Source organism: Phaethon lepturus, unplaced genomic scaffold, assembly GCF_000687285.1.
Source record: "Phaethon lepturus isolate BGI_N335 unplaced genomic scaffold, ASM68728v1 scaffold49426, whole genome shotgun sequence".
In the NCBI taxonomy this organism is placed as follows: domain Eukaryota; kingdom Metazoa; phylum Chordata; class Aves; order Phaethontiformes; family Phaethontidae; genus Phaethon; species Phaethon lepturus.
The window spans coordinates 13,850-27,913 of NW_010549343.1; the positions used below are offsets into that span (position 1 = coordinate 13,850).

Consider the following 14,064-nt stretch of genomic DNA (forward strand, 5'->3'; position numbering starts at 1 on the left):
GTTGCATACGTCTGCTCTCGCGTGGTTTGCAGCCTGATATTTAAGCTGGCTTCCAAAGGAGTGTAAACTCTGAGTTCAGACCCAGATGTCTTGTCTCAACAGAAATCTGCTCTAACCAGTGAGGTGTTATACTAAATATACTAAGGATGTCTTGTCCCCCTTTATCCCTTAGCTGCAAACGTACACTGAAAGAGGTGATTTGGATTTTAAGCAAAAGCAAGAAGGGATCAGCCTTTCTCATACAGGAGGAGACCTTGAGGGAGGCAAGACATTTAGATGCTTTACAACTGTATTAGTCAGCTGGCCTAGGACATCCAGTGACTAGTGTGTGACTAGTGTGACTGCTGTGGATCTGAGTGCTTCCCACTCACCTCTCCTGATCTACTGCAGGTGATGTAGAAAATATCAAAAAAAAAAACAGATGGGGTTCGAAAGTATCTATTGCCAACAGTAACTGCTGACACTTCAGTCTGTGGTCATCAGTAGTTTAATTCAGGATACGGATGCCTTCCCACCCTTGAGAGTTTAGCTACCTGTCAGGTGTCTTTTTGGCTACTTGAATACAAACAGTAGCAGCGGTGGCTGCAGTATTGTAACCACGGAAGGAGGTGGGAATCCCTTGTGGGTTTGTGGGTCACTGACTCTGCCTTGCTCATGTTCATCCGAATGCTGCCTTGATTGATGTGATGATGCTTTTTTTTTTTTTTTTTATTAAAGCTGAATTTCACATTGTATTGCAGAGAATTGTCCTGATCAGAATCCTCGACTTAAAAACTGGAGCCCTGGAAAAGATCCTGAGAAGAGAGTTTTTATCAAAAAAGGGGATTTGTTTCGTCTGAACTCAGATGCTACAGTGCACTCTATAGTTATACAGGATGGAGGTATGAAATGGCAAGATGAACATCACTCTTCAGTTTGCTGCATAGTTTTTACTGCTGTGTTGGAAAATGTGTTGGAATTTTATATATATTGCAGCTTATTGACCAGTTCCTCTGCTCTTACTTTTCCGAGCCTGCTAGCAGGCCAGGAGTATCATTAAAAAAATGAATGAACACTGTAGAGACTTTTCAGTGGAGCACTGATGTGGTTTTCTGTAGGATTTTGTTTTCTGTAGTAAAACAAGACTTGTGTAGTAGCTTTCCTTGTACAAGATTTGATTGTCACCTGATGGTGACTGTGGTATGTTAGTAATTCTGCCAAAATGACAGAAAAAAATTAGGGATAAACAATCAAATTCTTAGAAAGATAAATCACAATTGGTAAGAGTTACTTTCCCAAATATTCTTAACCATGTATAAAAGCATAACACCTTAATTTATGGGTGTGGAAAATAAATCTGCAATTTTTCTGTTGTTCTTATTGCAGAACATAGTTCTTTGAGTCTTACCTGAATTTTGCTTTGACCTATGGAAATTTTTTTTTTTCCTTTAGGGTTACTTGTTTTTGACGATGACAAAGAAGGTTCTAAAAATATTACATTGAGAACTCGATTTATCCTGATAAAGGATGGTGGAATGCTTCATGTTGGAGCAGAGAAATGCCGCTATAAATCCAAAGCAACTATTATTTTGTATGGGAAGTCAAACGAAGGTGCTGATGTGCCAGAATTTGGCAAAAAATTTATTGGCGTGGGCCCTGAAGGAACGCTGGAGTTGCACGGGCACCAGAAGTTATCATGGACTCTTCTGTCAAAGACTTTGTATTTCTCAGGGCTGGCCTATGGTCATTATACATTTAAAAAGAATTTTTCCCGAGGACTAAATGTGAGAGTGATCGATCAGGACACAGCAGAGGTTTTAGAAGTGCTGAAGTTTGATACTCATGAATTTTCAGAAGAAAGCTTGAAGCTCCAGAACTTACTGAAAAATGGAAGTCCTGGTCGCATCATCGCTATTGCTGTAGGAGATTCAGCTGCTAAAAATCTACTGGAGGAAACCAGAGTGACTATTCAAAATCTTCTGGGAAGTAAGTTTGTCAGAGGATTGAGTTACAGGTAAATAATTTATTTTCCCTTTTGTGCTGAGTAAAGATTAGATACAGATTCTGCCGCCTTTGGGGGATTCATTAAACTTTGGCAGGGTCTGTTGTTGAAGTCTTAAGAGGATTCTCGGTGTTGTATGTAGTAATGCAGTAGTAGTACCCAGTGTGCAGCATTTTGATAGTGCAGAGTCTGATAGTTACAGGCATCTGTGTGATAGACTTTGTTACTTACTTGTAATTGCTCTCTTTCACTGTTTTTTACAGAAATTAAAACTGAGTGCAGCAAGGAATTTTTTCTTGTTCGAGTACAGATAGAAAACAGTTGCCAGGTGAAGCTTTTAATGCATATGAGTTTATGTTTGGAGGAGCAAGGAATGCCAAGCTAGAAACTTAATACAGGGAAGGGATGCTAATCCTGCATATCAAACAGCATCTTACTCATACCTGTGCGCTGTTGAAATGAAAGTACATTACCCCTCCACTGACTCAGCAAGAGAACTGATCTGCGAAAATATTTTGTTATTGAAGTACACTTGTAAGGTGTTTCTGTGTCTTTTGACCATTCTTTTCAGTTGGTCAGGGTTTGGATGGTGGGACATTAGAAGAGGTATAACAGAAAATAGTGTTATTAAAGCAGGGAACTTAAACTGCTGTGATGTTCATGTAATTGTTGCAAATTACTTTTTGCAGTGCGTGTTCTGAATGTGCTGCACAGGGTTAGCAATACACGTGAAAGGGATGCCAAGTCTCCTAACCAACTGGCACTGTGTTCTTCAGTTTCCATTAAGCTGGTGTTGTATAACCTATTTCTGTTTTCCAGGAAATCAGTCCCTTGTATTTCCGTTCTGTTCTTACCCCTTGCTATCCCCCAGCGTTTGGATTCCAGTTAGTTTCCTCCCTCTGCTGCGGCAGAGGCGGTCTGGGGCATCAGTCCGGACAACACGTGCTGGCCTCCGTTCCCGTCAGGAGCACGTTTGTCTCGGTGGCTGTGTAAGCGTGTGGTCATGGGGTGGAAAGCGCTGCCTCTGAAGCAGTTTGGTCAGAGATGCTGAGACCTGGATGTCCCATAATAAGTATGACCTCCTGAAAGCAGTGAAGCCCATGTGGTGGTCATTCAGGCGGCCAGCCCTGACCTGGCCTGGAGGTGTGGGGTTCTGGTGGTTATCTGTGTCCGTGACCTTCATGCCAGTTTGCCTGGAATGAGGAACTTCTTCAGCCTGCAGCTGGGAAGGAGCAGCCTTTCTTCCTTCTGTGCTGAACGGATTCTTGTCTGGTTTCATTAGCTGGTAGAGGCTCTGTAAGCACAGAAAATGGTCATGTTCTGCTGTGGAAGATGGGCAAGAAGCTCTTCTCAGGTGCTTACTGAGGAAAAACAGCGTTATTTTGTTAAACCTGTAAAGCTAGTGAAGGAGATTTTGGCATAGGCGTCAATACTCCATTACATCCCTCTCCCATTCTACCTCTTCCTGCAAAATAGCATGCATTAAAATATCTTTATATTTATTTTAAATGTTGGTTTGTGAAACATTCAACTTGTTTGCTGCTGCTACTGAAAAGCTGTCCCAGTATATGCTATTCCTATGAACAGGTTAACATTAAACAGTTTCATTTGGCCTTTTAATCCCAATCAATAAGAACATAACGAGAGGTCTGAAATAAAGGCAAGTGGATTGAAGGTGGTTTTAAAATCTGCCTTTGAATGAATCATTAGCAACAGACTCCAGTCCAGCTCGCTGACGCTGTTTTCATTTGGGGTGAATGATTCAACTTTAATCACGCAAAACTGTTCGGCTTTTTAATAGATGATCTCGACTGCTTCCTCTGCACACATAATTACGGCGTTACAGAGCAGTAAGGGACAGCAAAACAGTCTTGGTGGCAGCTTTCTGTGGCGTGTGGTTTGTTTTTTTCATTTCCAAAAACTTGGATGCATTCAGCAGAGCTGTAGGAAGGGGAAGTACATCCAGGACAGTTCCCGGCTCTGCGCCAGTGCTCAGCCAACTGGGTGTCCCGCTGAGGGCAGGGCCAGTGAGGGGGAAAAGCAAAAATCCTTGGTGATTTTTGTGACGGTGGTTCTGAAAAGCCTTCAGAAACATCGGAGATCTCTCACGCAAAGGTTGTGTAACAGTATGAGGTTCCTTTTCTGGGTCTGAGCATCTTGAAAGATTCAAAAGATGTTGCCAGTCCTGTACAGTGATACCAGCTGTGTCCACCCTCCCGGCCTGGTGCACGCATGGTCTCCTGGGACTCTTGGCCACTGCCCCGGGACGCCGCTTGCTGCAGCGCCGTGACGGCAGCAGACTGCTTCCTGTGCCCCAGCAACGCTTGTTTGGGAGCAGGATCCTGTCTTATGTCTGTCACTCATCTCTTGCGATTTGCTTTTGGAATAAGCGTATCTCGTTGGAATTTGTACTAAAAATGTATCTGAAAGTCTTCTCTGTCAAAAGCCTTATATTCTCCAATTTGTATAAGGGACATCCAATTATTTTAAACTATGTTGCTTTCCAATGAGGTCTGCCCCTTCTTCAGCGTTTTGAAGTTGCATTTTAAAATTAACTTGGGAGAGCAGGAAAAAGGATTATTTATGACTTCTGTGCTCGTTGTCGTGTCCTTTATCCCTTTGTGAAAAATTTTTAAGGACCATTATATTTAAACATTTACTTTTGTTTTTCACAGGCAAGCCTGGGCTTTTGTTGGTGTCATAGGTGGTGGAAATTCTTCCTGTAATGAATCGGTGAGAAACTACGAAAATCACAGCACTGGTGGGAAAGCTCTTGCTCAGAAAGAGTTTTTCACAGTGGATGGTCAGAAGTTTGTTGTGAGAGCTTACAGCGAATGGAATGATGGTAGGAAAGCATTTTGTGAAATCCTGCAGTTGGGGAAGAAGTAAAAAATACTGTGTATGCTTTTTTTCACATTAGCTAGAGATAAAGTGTCTTATAAAAGGCTGAAACAGACTTTTTTCTTTTAGTAATTTGTCGGTCATGTATAGTTTAAATCTGAGCTTCTGGGATGATGATTATGATCCTAAAAGGAAGACTTGGTAGAAGCCAAGAGAAATGTTTTATTTTTGTTATAATCTTCTGTTGCTGAACTTTAGGCAGCTTCTCACATAGAAAATTGAATCTGTGGTATAGAGAGCCTGGAAGACCTACCTCTCATTTGCTTTTGTCCTTTATTAATTTTTGTGTTTAAGATATCTTTGACCTTAGTTCTGCTTTTTATGGGCAGTCATCTTTTTCTGTTTGTAGAATTACTAAGCAATACTGCATTTACCTCAGAATAATTTTTTTAAGGTAGTTGGATATTTATTTGTTAAGTAATTGAGCTAGTTGGTAGTACTTCTTCACTGTTCATCATAGCCCTGTGAAAATGTATGGACTATATATAGTAAAAAAAAAAAAAACAATCACCAAATCTCCACCATGTTTTCCTTGCTGGTCCTGTACAGTTAAGATCAGGAGTAAGCAAGAGCTGCTGAACTTATGCAAATCCATCACCAGGCAGTGAAATAGCATGTGTGTGTCATTTAGCTTGCCAAACTGTTCTATTAGTTGTGAGTAAAAAGGAAAGTCCCCCCTACTTTGTTTTGCCATGTCCTTGATTGCATCTGTAGAGCTTCAAATGGCAGAAAAACATCACTTGAAATAAGTAGAGGTAGCTGAAACTACAAATTGTTGCCATATATTAGTGTTCGGGGTTTTTTTAATTAATAGATTTTTTCCTGTCACTATTAGTTCCACCTTTTCTATTTGTTTTATTTGAGATCCACCAAATAAGCAGGCTTTAATGGTCTTTCACACTGGCATGTTTCAGCGCAGGATTGTACTTTAGAGGGCTTTAGATCTTGTGAAATCTCATATATTTCTTTTTTTTCTTGGTGATGGTTTCATGTAAAGGCACATATAATCTTATTTTGCGTTTACTTTTTTTTAACTAGGTGTCCCAATTTCAGGCTTTGAGGTAGAAGCTGTAGGTGGAGTGATACTGAATCTTCTGGATGATGTTAGTAGTTGGGAGCCGGGAGACCGGATTGTGGTTGCAAGCACAGATTATTCAATGTATCAGACTGAGGAATTCACCCTCCTTCCCTGCCCAGAGTGCACTAAGCATCAAGTCAAAGTCAAAGGTATGAAACCTGTCACCATTTGAAGATTCTTGTGAAATACATACTCATGGTAGGAGACCCCAGATGGTCCCTTTTGGTGAGAGCAGTAAAGAACTGCCTGTTTGCCTATCTCTGTATTGCTTCGTTGCTGTATACAGGAACGTGTACTTCTCCTTTCTGTAAAATCGCTCTGTATAACGTCAGGTCTGCCTCACAACTTACCATACTAACTTTTCTTTCTCCTTTCTTCCCAGGCTCATTGAACGCTTTAGTTTTCTTCCAAGAGGATTATGCTTGTTGTCTTTTCTTGGCTCCTTTCTGTCTTTTCACTAGTTCTTTTTGTATGTGCTTGGATGGCTGTGTGGTCATTACCATTTCCTTTGCCTTTAGTGCCCTTCCCATCTTTTGAAGTGTTATCATTATAATTTTTTATGTTGCTTTTAAAAAAGGAGAAAGGAAAAAGAAAACAGCAATCTTTAAACATGTCTCTTTTTTTCAATTTTTTTTTTTTTTAATATTTCCTCAGTTCCCCTTCCACCCCCCCAGCAAAATGCTTATGAAGTAAGTGGCACTTCCAAGCCTTTGCTCACACAGGATATCCCTGAGTAGTTCCAATCTGTTTTTCCTTTGGGCGTGATGCATGCAAAATGGTCATGCATGTTGTTGACCGTTTCCTCCTTTATTATCTGAGTCATTCTGCTTGACTTCACAAGAGCCTCCCGTGGGACTGGCTTGCCCGCTCTGATGGCGTCTGTGTTTCCCGTCTGCCACTCCCCGCCCGCTGCGTGCCAGTGCCCTCCTCCCTGGTGGTCCGCCAGCCTCAGGTCTTCACCTTCCCCTCCCGCTCCCTTCCGCTGGGGTGCGGTGCCAGTTCGTAGCACAAACTAACTGGTGTTATTTTTGCAGTGTCAACTTACAGCAGCTGCTCGTCAGGGCCTACTTTTGTCCCATTCACCTCTGTACGGTGCAACTTCCTCTTCTTCAAACCACTCTTCTCGTCTCTCTTCTTGTCTCTTCCTCTGTTCTTGAAAGTTTGCTTTCAAGCGAAGTGAACGCCCTCAAACTCTCCCATTCCCCTGTGTCTTACGGGACTTCCAGTTCGCATGTGCACTTTGCAGTGCAGTTTGCATCCCACGGCATTCGTTAGGATCGGTCAGATATGTTTTACTGCATTGTGAAGCCCCAGAACTGGAAGAAGCTTCTCAAAGTTCACCTTCAGGGTGCGTGAAGCTGCAGAGCTGATTTAGTGCCATTGAGCATGACACTTCCTGGCCTTTGTTCTTAAGTGTCTCGCGTTGCGTGTGTTACGGGGCACAGTGTTTTAAAGAGCAAGGTTAACTTGAAGGTTGCAGTACAAACTTTAAGAAGGCTTTTGGCACCACGGGATAGTGTATGTGCAGTCTGTTTCATTTTGGAAATCATGTACTGTGAAAAAGCAGCTGCTTTTAAAGGATGAAAGAAGAATTTTTTTACAAGTTTAGAATACAGCATAAAATACAAAATCTTGGCTTTTATTTTAAAATAAATACTGTCTGGACTATATATAGATCTTCAAAAGACGTTAAAGGAGATGAACTGTGCCATATTGTTCCCCTCCACCCACCCAATATCAAGTTTCCTTTGTCATAGTAATGGGTACTGTTAAAAAATTCCCAAACCACCCTATGTGTTTGTTCCACAAAGAATGAATTTTCTGTGCAATGGCAAACTTGACATGCTGAAGAACTTGCCGTCTTTTGAAATTATTTCTTGCATATTTTGCTAAGATTTTGGTCCCTTTGTAGTAGGAAAACTAGAAAGTGTTGTTTCCTAGGAGGCCTAGTTGCTCTTTCATTGCTTGATTTATGTATGCTAGTCAAATATAGGGAAAAACAATAGGTTTTTTCTCCTTCAAGGAGAAGAGTGCAGTTCCACTTACAGATATCTGCTGTCTTTTTAAATCCTCAACAACAGGTACAGAATTACTTGGTTCTGCTTCATATTGTGGTGATGACCAGTTTAGGCTTGTATCCTTTTCTAAGCTTTTAAAGGATAGTGATAGTCTATATTCAGGGTATCAATAAATGGAAAAAAAAAAGGGGGGGAGAGGAATATTTTTTAAAAATAAACACATAAATACCTTTTTTTTTAAGGTTTACAGGACCAGATAATTTTCTTAGTTTGTATAGACAAACAAGAGATTGATTGTTTCTTTGGAAGAACCAGAGTATCTTGTTTTCCTAATTTTACTTTATGTGTTCTCAGAATAGCTATCTAGGAAAGAGCAAATTTAGTTAGGACAGCAAATCTTTTTTTTTTTTTTTTTTCCCCCCCACGGGGGAATGGGATGAATACAGTACATTGTAAAGGTGTTTTGGCCTCATTTTTAGTTCTTAATTTTTCTTCAGAACAGATTAAGCAGCCAGTGTCTCTTTTTTTTTTTCTTTTAAAGCAAATCTACATCTATGTTTCATTAAAACTTTTCTAGATACATTGGATTCATTTAAATTTTTCTTTGTTTTTTAACCATTCTATTCACAAACTCTTGGACTGAAATTAAGATGCACTTGCAAATAAAATGTGGGGATTTGTTTAGGATTAGTTGTCTTACTAAAATGAAAAATACATTGATGGCACTTCGTTTTGGAAGGAAACATGCAGTAGTATACTTGATTTGTCATCCTGCAAGATGCTTCACTATCATTGAATCAACTGCAGTCTGGAAGCGGGCTATTTGCTTTGTGTTAGCTGGGTTAGTGTTTTTCATCTAAAAATTATGTGCTTTTTCTGTGCCTTAGCATAAGAAAAGCTAAGGGAGAACAGCATGTTAAAAGTGTCAGAATGCATGAGGTTTGTTGCAACAATTAACCGTGCTTGTATAAAATAAGTTGGTTTTGTTTTTAATCAATGATAACTCTTCCCTCCCCCCTCCCCCCCCCAACTTTTTTTGGACAGAAAATCCTCAGTTTCCTCATATAGGAGAAGTTATTGATGGAATGGACATGAGAGCAGAAGTCGGAGTTCTTACGAGGAACATCTTAATCAAGGGGGAGACAGAAAATACCTGCTATCGTGAAAAGGAGTGTCAGTTCTTCAACTATGATACATTTGGTGGACATATCAAGGTCTGAAAAACTTTTTAAAGTAGCTTTCTGTCATGTAAAAGCATATTGAGGACAAAAAGATTAATGCTAAACTTGGAGGGATTTGAAAACTTAAAGAACATCAATTCATACAATTGCTTTGTGTAGAAATTATTTCATTCTCAGCTTTCTCAAAATTAGATTTAACTCATCAAGATTTAGTCTGCAGAATTGGAGGAAAGTATAACAATGCATGAAATGCTGTAGAAATATCCAGCATATATTGCAATGTCGTATGGCAGGGATTAAACCTTTCAAGCGACATCCATGCATGTGCATCCTGTAATATTAGAGAATAAAGTTTGATCTCCCTTGTCTCTATCTTCCCTCCTTTCACTGCCTTTCTCCCTTCCCAAATGGTGAGCATTGAATCCTAGAGTTCTGTCTCATCTGAAATTTGGCACTAGAGGCATGGAGAGGAAAAAACCTGACTTGGACCATGGTGGTTTGTTTTTGTTTTGTTTTGTTTTGTTTTTTAATTGAGAGTTCTAACCTTATGTAAAGGAAACTCCTAATTTCTTGTATTACCATAAGCATAAAGAAAGCTGAGGGAAAGTAGTGTTATAGAAACTAATACTTAAACTCATATTCACTTACATTTTTAGATGAAAGGATTGAGCAGCACTGTATTAGCTCTTCACTGCCACTGGAGAAGTTTGAGTCCTCGTATTTTAAATGCAAATTTATTTGTGCTCATTATGTGCTGGTCACAGTTTAAATCTCTCTTTCTAATATATTTGGATGCAGATAGTGGAGGACATAATAGTGGGAAAGAAAATATGCCCTTTCAAAAGGCATCTTTTGTTTTGTGGAAGAGAAGTAGGTGGGCTCAAGGCACTCTTTTGTGTTTAAGGTAACGTAATGAAAGAAGATAATGACAAGCTGTGAATCTCACAAAGCAAAGCGTGACCTTGATTGCCACAATGGTGCAAATACAGCAGACCCCTCAGACGTCTGGAAGATAGAACAGAAAACAAACATTTTGAGTCATCAAAGCTGTTAAACTGTTCCCAGGAGACTGTTGAGAGCAGCTGAGTGTCTGCTGCCAAACCTAGACTTCAGCACTAAAAGCATTTTCAGCTTACGTTAATCTTGCGTGCTCAAGCAGAGGGATCCTAGCACTAGCAGGTGTTCATGGCCTTGGGGGTTTTGGTCATCCTGCATTTTCTACTGATCACTGGGACAGTAGCATAAAGGAGGCTTAGTGGCAGTGAGGGGAGGTGTTGGTTTGTAGTCTCATGACTGCGTTAAGTGCTTTTAAATGTTAAGAGGCAGAGATCTCAGGATGCCTCTTTTTCCCTCAGGATGCCATCCCTCTGTATTTTAGACATACAATAGAGTGCAGTTAGAGAAGGGGGGAAAAATTCATGTTACTAATTTCCCTAGAGGACAAAGTACATCTGAAAATGTTATTTTTGGTAAATACTCAGTACAGGTGAGTTCATGAAATAACAAAAAAAGCTTTTTCTCAGCTTAGCTCCTTGCAGTTTGGCTGTTGCACTTGGTTTCTGTTTTTGTAGCAGGTTAGCTGGAAAAAGATACTTCTGCTTTCCTGTGTTACTGGTACAGACCTGTTATGTTTTTACTTTGTATTATGTAGTGTTACTGCAAAGTTGTATGATTCTGAAGGCAATTTCATATCTTCCTTTAATAACGAAGTTCCTCTGGAGTGCTGTGTCCAGTTTTGGGTTCCCATTGTAAAGATGATGTAAATGCAGTGGGGTGTGTCCAGCGAAGATGGGCTGCGAGACTATGTGACCATGAGTAGGGATGAGCTGAGAGAACAAGGTTTATTTGGTGTGGGGAAGGTAGAGAGGAGGGATCTCGTTGCTGTCTTCAGGCACTGGGGAGGGTTCAGAGAAGTGAGAGCAATTCTTGGAGGTGCACGGTGATAGAACAAGAGGCCATGGGACCAAGCTTCAACAAGGCAAATTCTGCTTGGATACCAGGAAAATTAAAGGGAAGAACCAATTGACATTATATGACCATCTCTGTGGCTGGAGGTATTCCTTGGGCAATGTGCTGAGCTGTCCTTAAACTGATCCTGTGCTGAGCTGGTGATTGGACCAGGTATCTCAACAGGTTCCTTTGAATCTGTATTATTCCGTTACTTTATTCAACTGAGCTTGTCTCAGGTGGGCTACACTGGTACAGCTTCAGTATAGACAGGCCCTGATGTGGGTGACATCCCATTTATTTGGACAGTATGTAGTTATACGTAAAGAATATTTGACATGCCAGCTGGTAAAGACCAAACAGTAAGGTGTGACAACATGTCTGGTGAAAATTGCTCAGTTTTAGCCACATAGAGATTTAGCTTTTCCACTTATTTATGAAGGATACTGTTTTGTAAGGCAGGATATAGAGCAAAACAACAGTAATGTTTGTTCTAACTTTCATTGTGTTGGCCTGTGGTGACTGTGTGCATCTAACTCCTGTACATCTGATAGAGATGAAGTATTTACTTAAATTTCCGTTTGTTCAAAAGAAAACAGTAGGTTATTCATTCTGGAATAATAACCACTTCTCATTATATTTTTAGATTTTTAAGAATTTTACATCTGTTCATCTCTCCTATGTGGAATTGAAGCAAATGGGCCAGCAGCAGATTGGAAGTTACCCTGTTCACTTTCACCTTTGTGGGGATGTGGATGAAAAAGGAGGTTATAGTTTTAAGACTTACCTGGAAGGTCTTTCAATTCATCACTGTTTTTCCAGATGCGTGACTGTTCATGGAACTAATGGCTTGCTGGTAGGTGCAAGGAGAGTAAAACATACTGCGTTGAAATAAATGTTATAAAGAGCATTTAAAGCAAAAATAGTCCCCTCCCATTTTTGAGGTTTAATGGTCAGCAATTTTTTTTTATTGTAACGCATAAATGAACAAGTGCAAATAGTAACTTACTTTTAACAGATCTCACCATTCTATTGCTTCAGATTCTTCCAGGAAGCTAAGTTCTGTAGACGTAGTAGTGTGTTTGTAAGGGATAAATAAAACTGTATGCCTGAATCATCTGCACTGCTGATACCGAAGCTTCACTCGGCAACTGTGCCAAGATAGTAAAACTAAATGGTACTTGTCAAATAAATCTCAGTAAATGCTATTGCTACTGACATAATGAACTTGTATTTCTGCAGATAAAGGACACCATTGGCTATGATACACTAGGTCACTGTTTCTTCACAGAAGACGGCATTGAGCAGAGGAATACTTTGTTCCACAACCTTGGGCTAGTCACGAAACCAGGCACTCTTCTTCCTACGGATAGAAACAGCAGCATGTGTATTAGTATTAGGGATAAAGTGTATGGAAGTTATGTCCCAGTGCCAGCCACAGACTGCATGTGAGTATTTCACAGAGAAAAAGTGAAACCAAACCAGCTGCAGCAGTTAAACTGCCTGACAACATACAGATGAGAACGTTTTTATGTATAATTTAATGAATGCAGACACCTTAAATGTAGTCCAAATAGTACTAGTTATTGAAAAAAAAAAAAAAAAATTAGGATTTAGTGTTTTATTAAAGAGAAAAACAAGTTGTTCGTAGGAAGATTGTTGCTTCTTGCGGTACTTGTTCAATAGACTTTTAAAGCTTCATACTTCTGTGTAAAGGCATGCACATTCTCGAGTTGTCACTACTAATTCTTCAGCATACCACTAATCTATTGTAGAAGTTTATTATTTTATGGCATATCTGAACAACATTAAATAAAATACTGTGTATTGAACTTAAAAAAAAAAATAAGCATTTTTGACTTCTAAATGTGGGGAGGTTGTGATTTTTATTTCATATGTGAAGTAGTGAATTCAGACACCTATTTAGCTTTTTCTGATGTGCTTGTTACAAAGGAGAGGTATTTTTGTAGGAGCCAAAGCTTTTCCATAATAACTTACTTCTGAATAATATTTCAGGGCAGTTTCGACATTCTGGATTTCTCATCCCAACAATCATCTTATAAATAATGCAGCAGCAGGTTCACAGGTGAGGTGTATGGACGTAACTCAACACAAACTACTCACGCTACTGGTATTTGTAAAACCTGTAACATTTACGCTGCCAAAAATACATACATTTTTATATACGAATATGTTCTTTTTATGTTTGGCAGCATATTGGCATTACAAATGCAGGGTTTGTCTAGATGTGCATACCAAATATCTTTGTTCTGTCTGGAACAGAGGCAATCTCTTCCTCTTTGTGGTTAACAGACCTGACAGTAGTGTCAATATGCATATGTAGAAATAAATCCTTTTATTTCCGAAGAACTAGTGCCTTTCATATTCAGGCTTCTGTATTTTCTGTAGGTTGTCATGAGTTTACTGTGTGACTGCTCTGCGAGATTTGTCTTCATAGCTGTGGTCATTGGAACAAAAAATGACTACAAAAAATGTTCGTTGTGTAAGAAACAGCTAAAACACTTCTATTGTTAGTCATTTGTTTCCCATCAGTGACTGCTGATATGTTTTTACTTGTTGTGAATCTTGTATTAGTGCACATCTTGTGACAGCTGCTTGCAAAGTAAAGCTGAAATAGTCAGTACAGGTTGTGGAGGAGGGGGCTGGAGTCTGTTCTACTTCTACATTGGATTAGATGTGCATGGTTTTGAGTGGATTTTTCGGAAGAGATCAGTGGGAATGGAAAACAGGAAAGATTGTTGTTGGTGTTGTAAAGGCTTCAGTGCTGTAAGTAGAATATGAGTTTGTGTCAGTGTATTCTTAGGCACAGATTACCTAATAAACTGTTATTAATAGAACAGGATTCAAAATATTTAAATGAGTTGAAATACGTAGAGTATTAAAAAAAAATCATTAGAACAGATCTGGACACACTTATTGAATCAAATCAATTCTTTT

The 14,064-nt window shown here is 39.5% G+C and overlaps 1 protein-coding gene across 1 annotated transcript in view; it reads left to right on the forward strand.

The window, feature by feature from the left end:
- Positions 1-14,064, forward strand: part of TMEM2 (transmembrane protein 2) — a gene marked incomplete at its 3' end in the record, with an annotated part of 20,335 nt that overhangs the window by 4,394 nt on the left and 1,877 nt on the right. The window contains exons 2-9 of the mRNA XM_010290228.1: positions 741-881; positions 1,432-1,993; positions 4,657-4,826; positions 5,921-6,109; positions 9,023-9,192; positions 11,753-11,962; positions 12,349-12,554; positions 13,123-13,192. Coding sequence (XP_010288530.1) covers positions 741-881; positions 1,432-1,993; positions 4,657-4,826; positions 5,921-6,109; positions 9,023-9,192; positions 11,753-11,962; positions 12,349-12,554; positions 13,123-13,192 — 1,718 coding nt within the window. The remainder of the gene's footprint in view (positions 1-740; positions 882-1,431; positions 1,994-4,656; positions 4,827-5,920; positions 6,110-9,022; positions 9,193-11,752; positions 11,963-12,348; positions 12,555-13,122; positions 13,193-14,064) is intronic.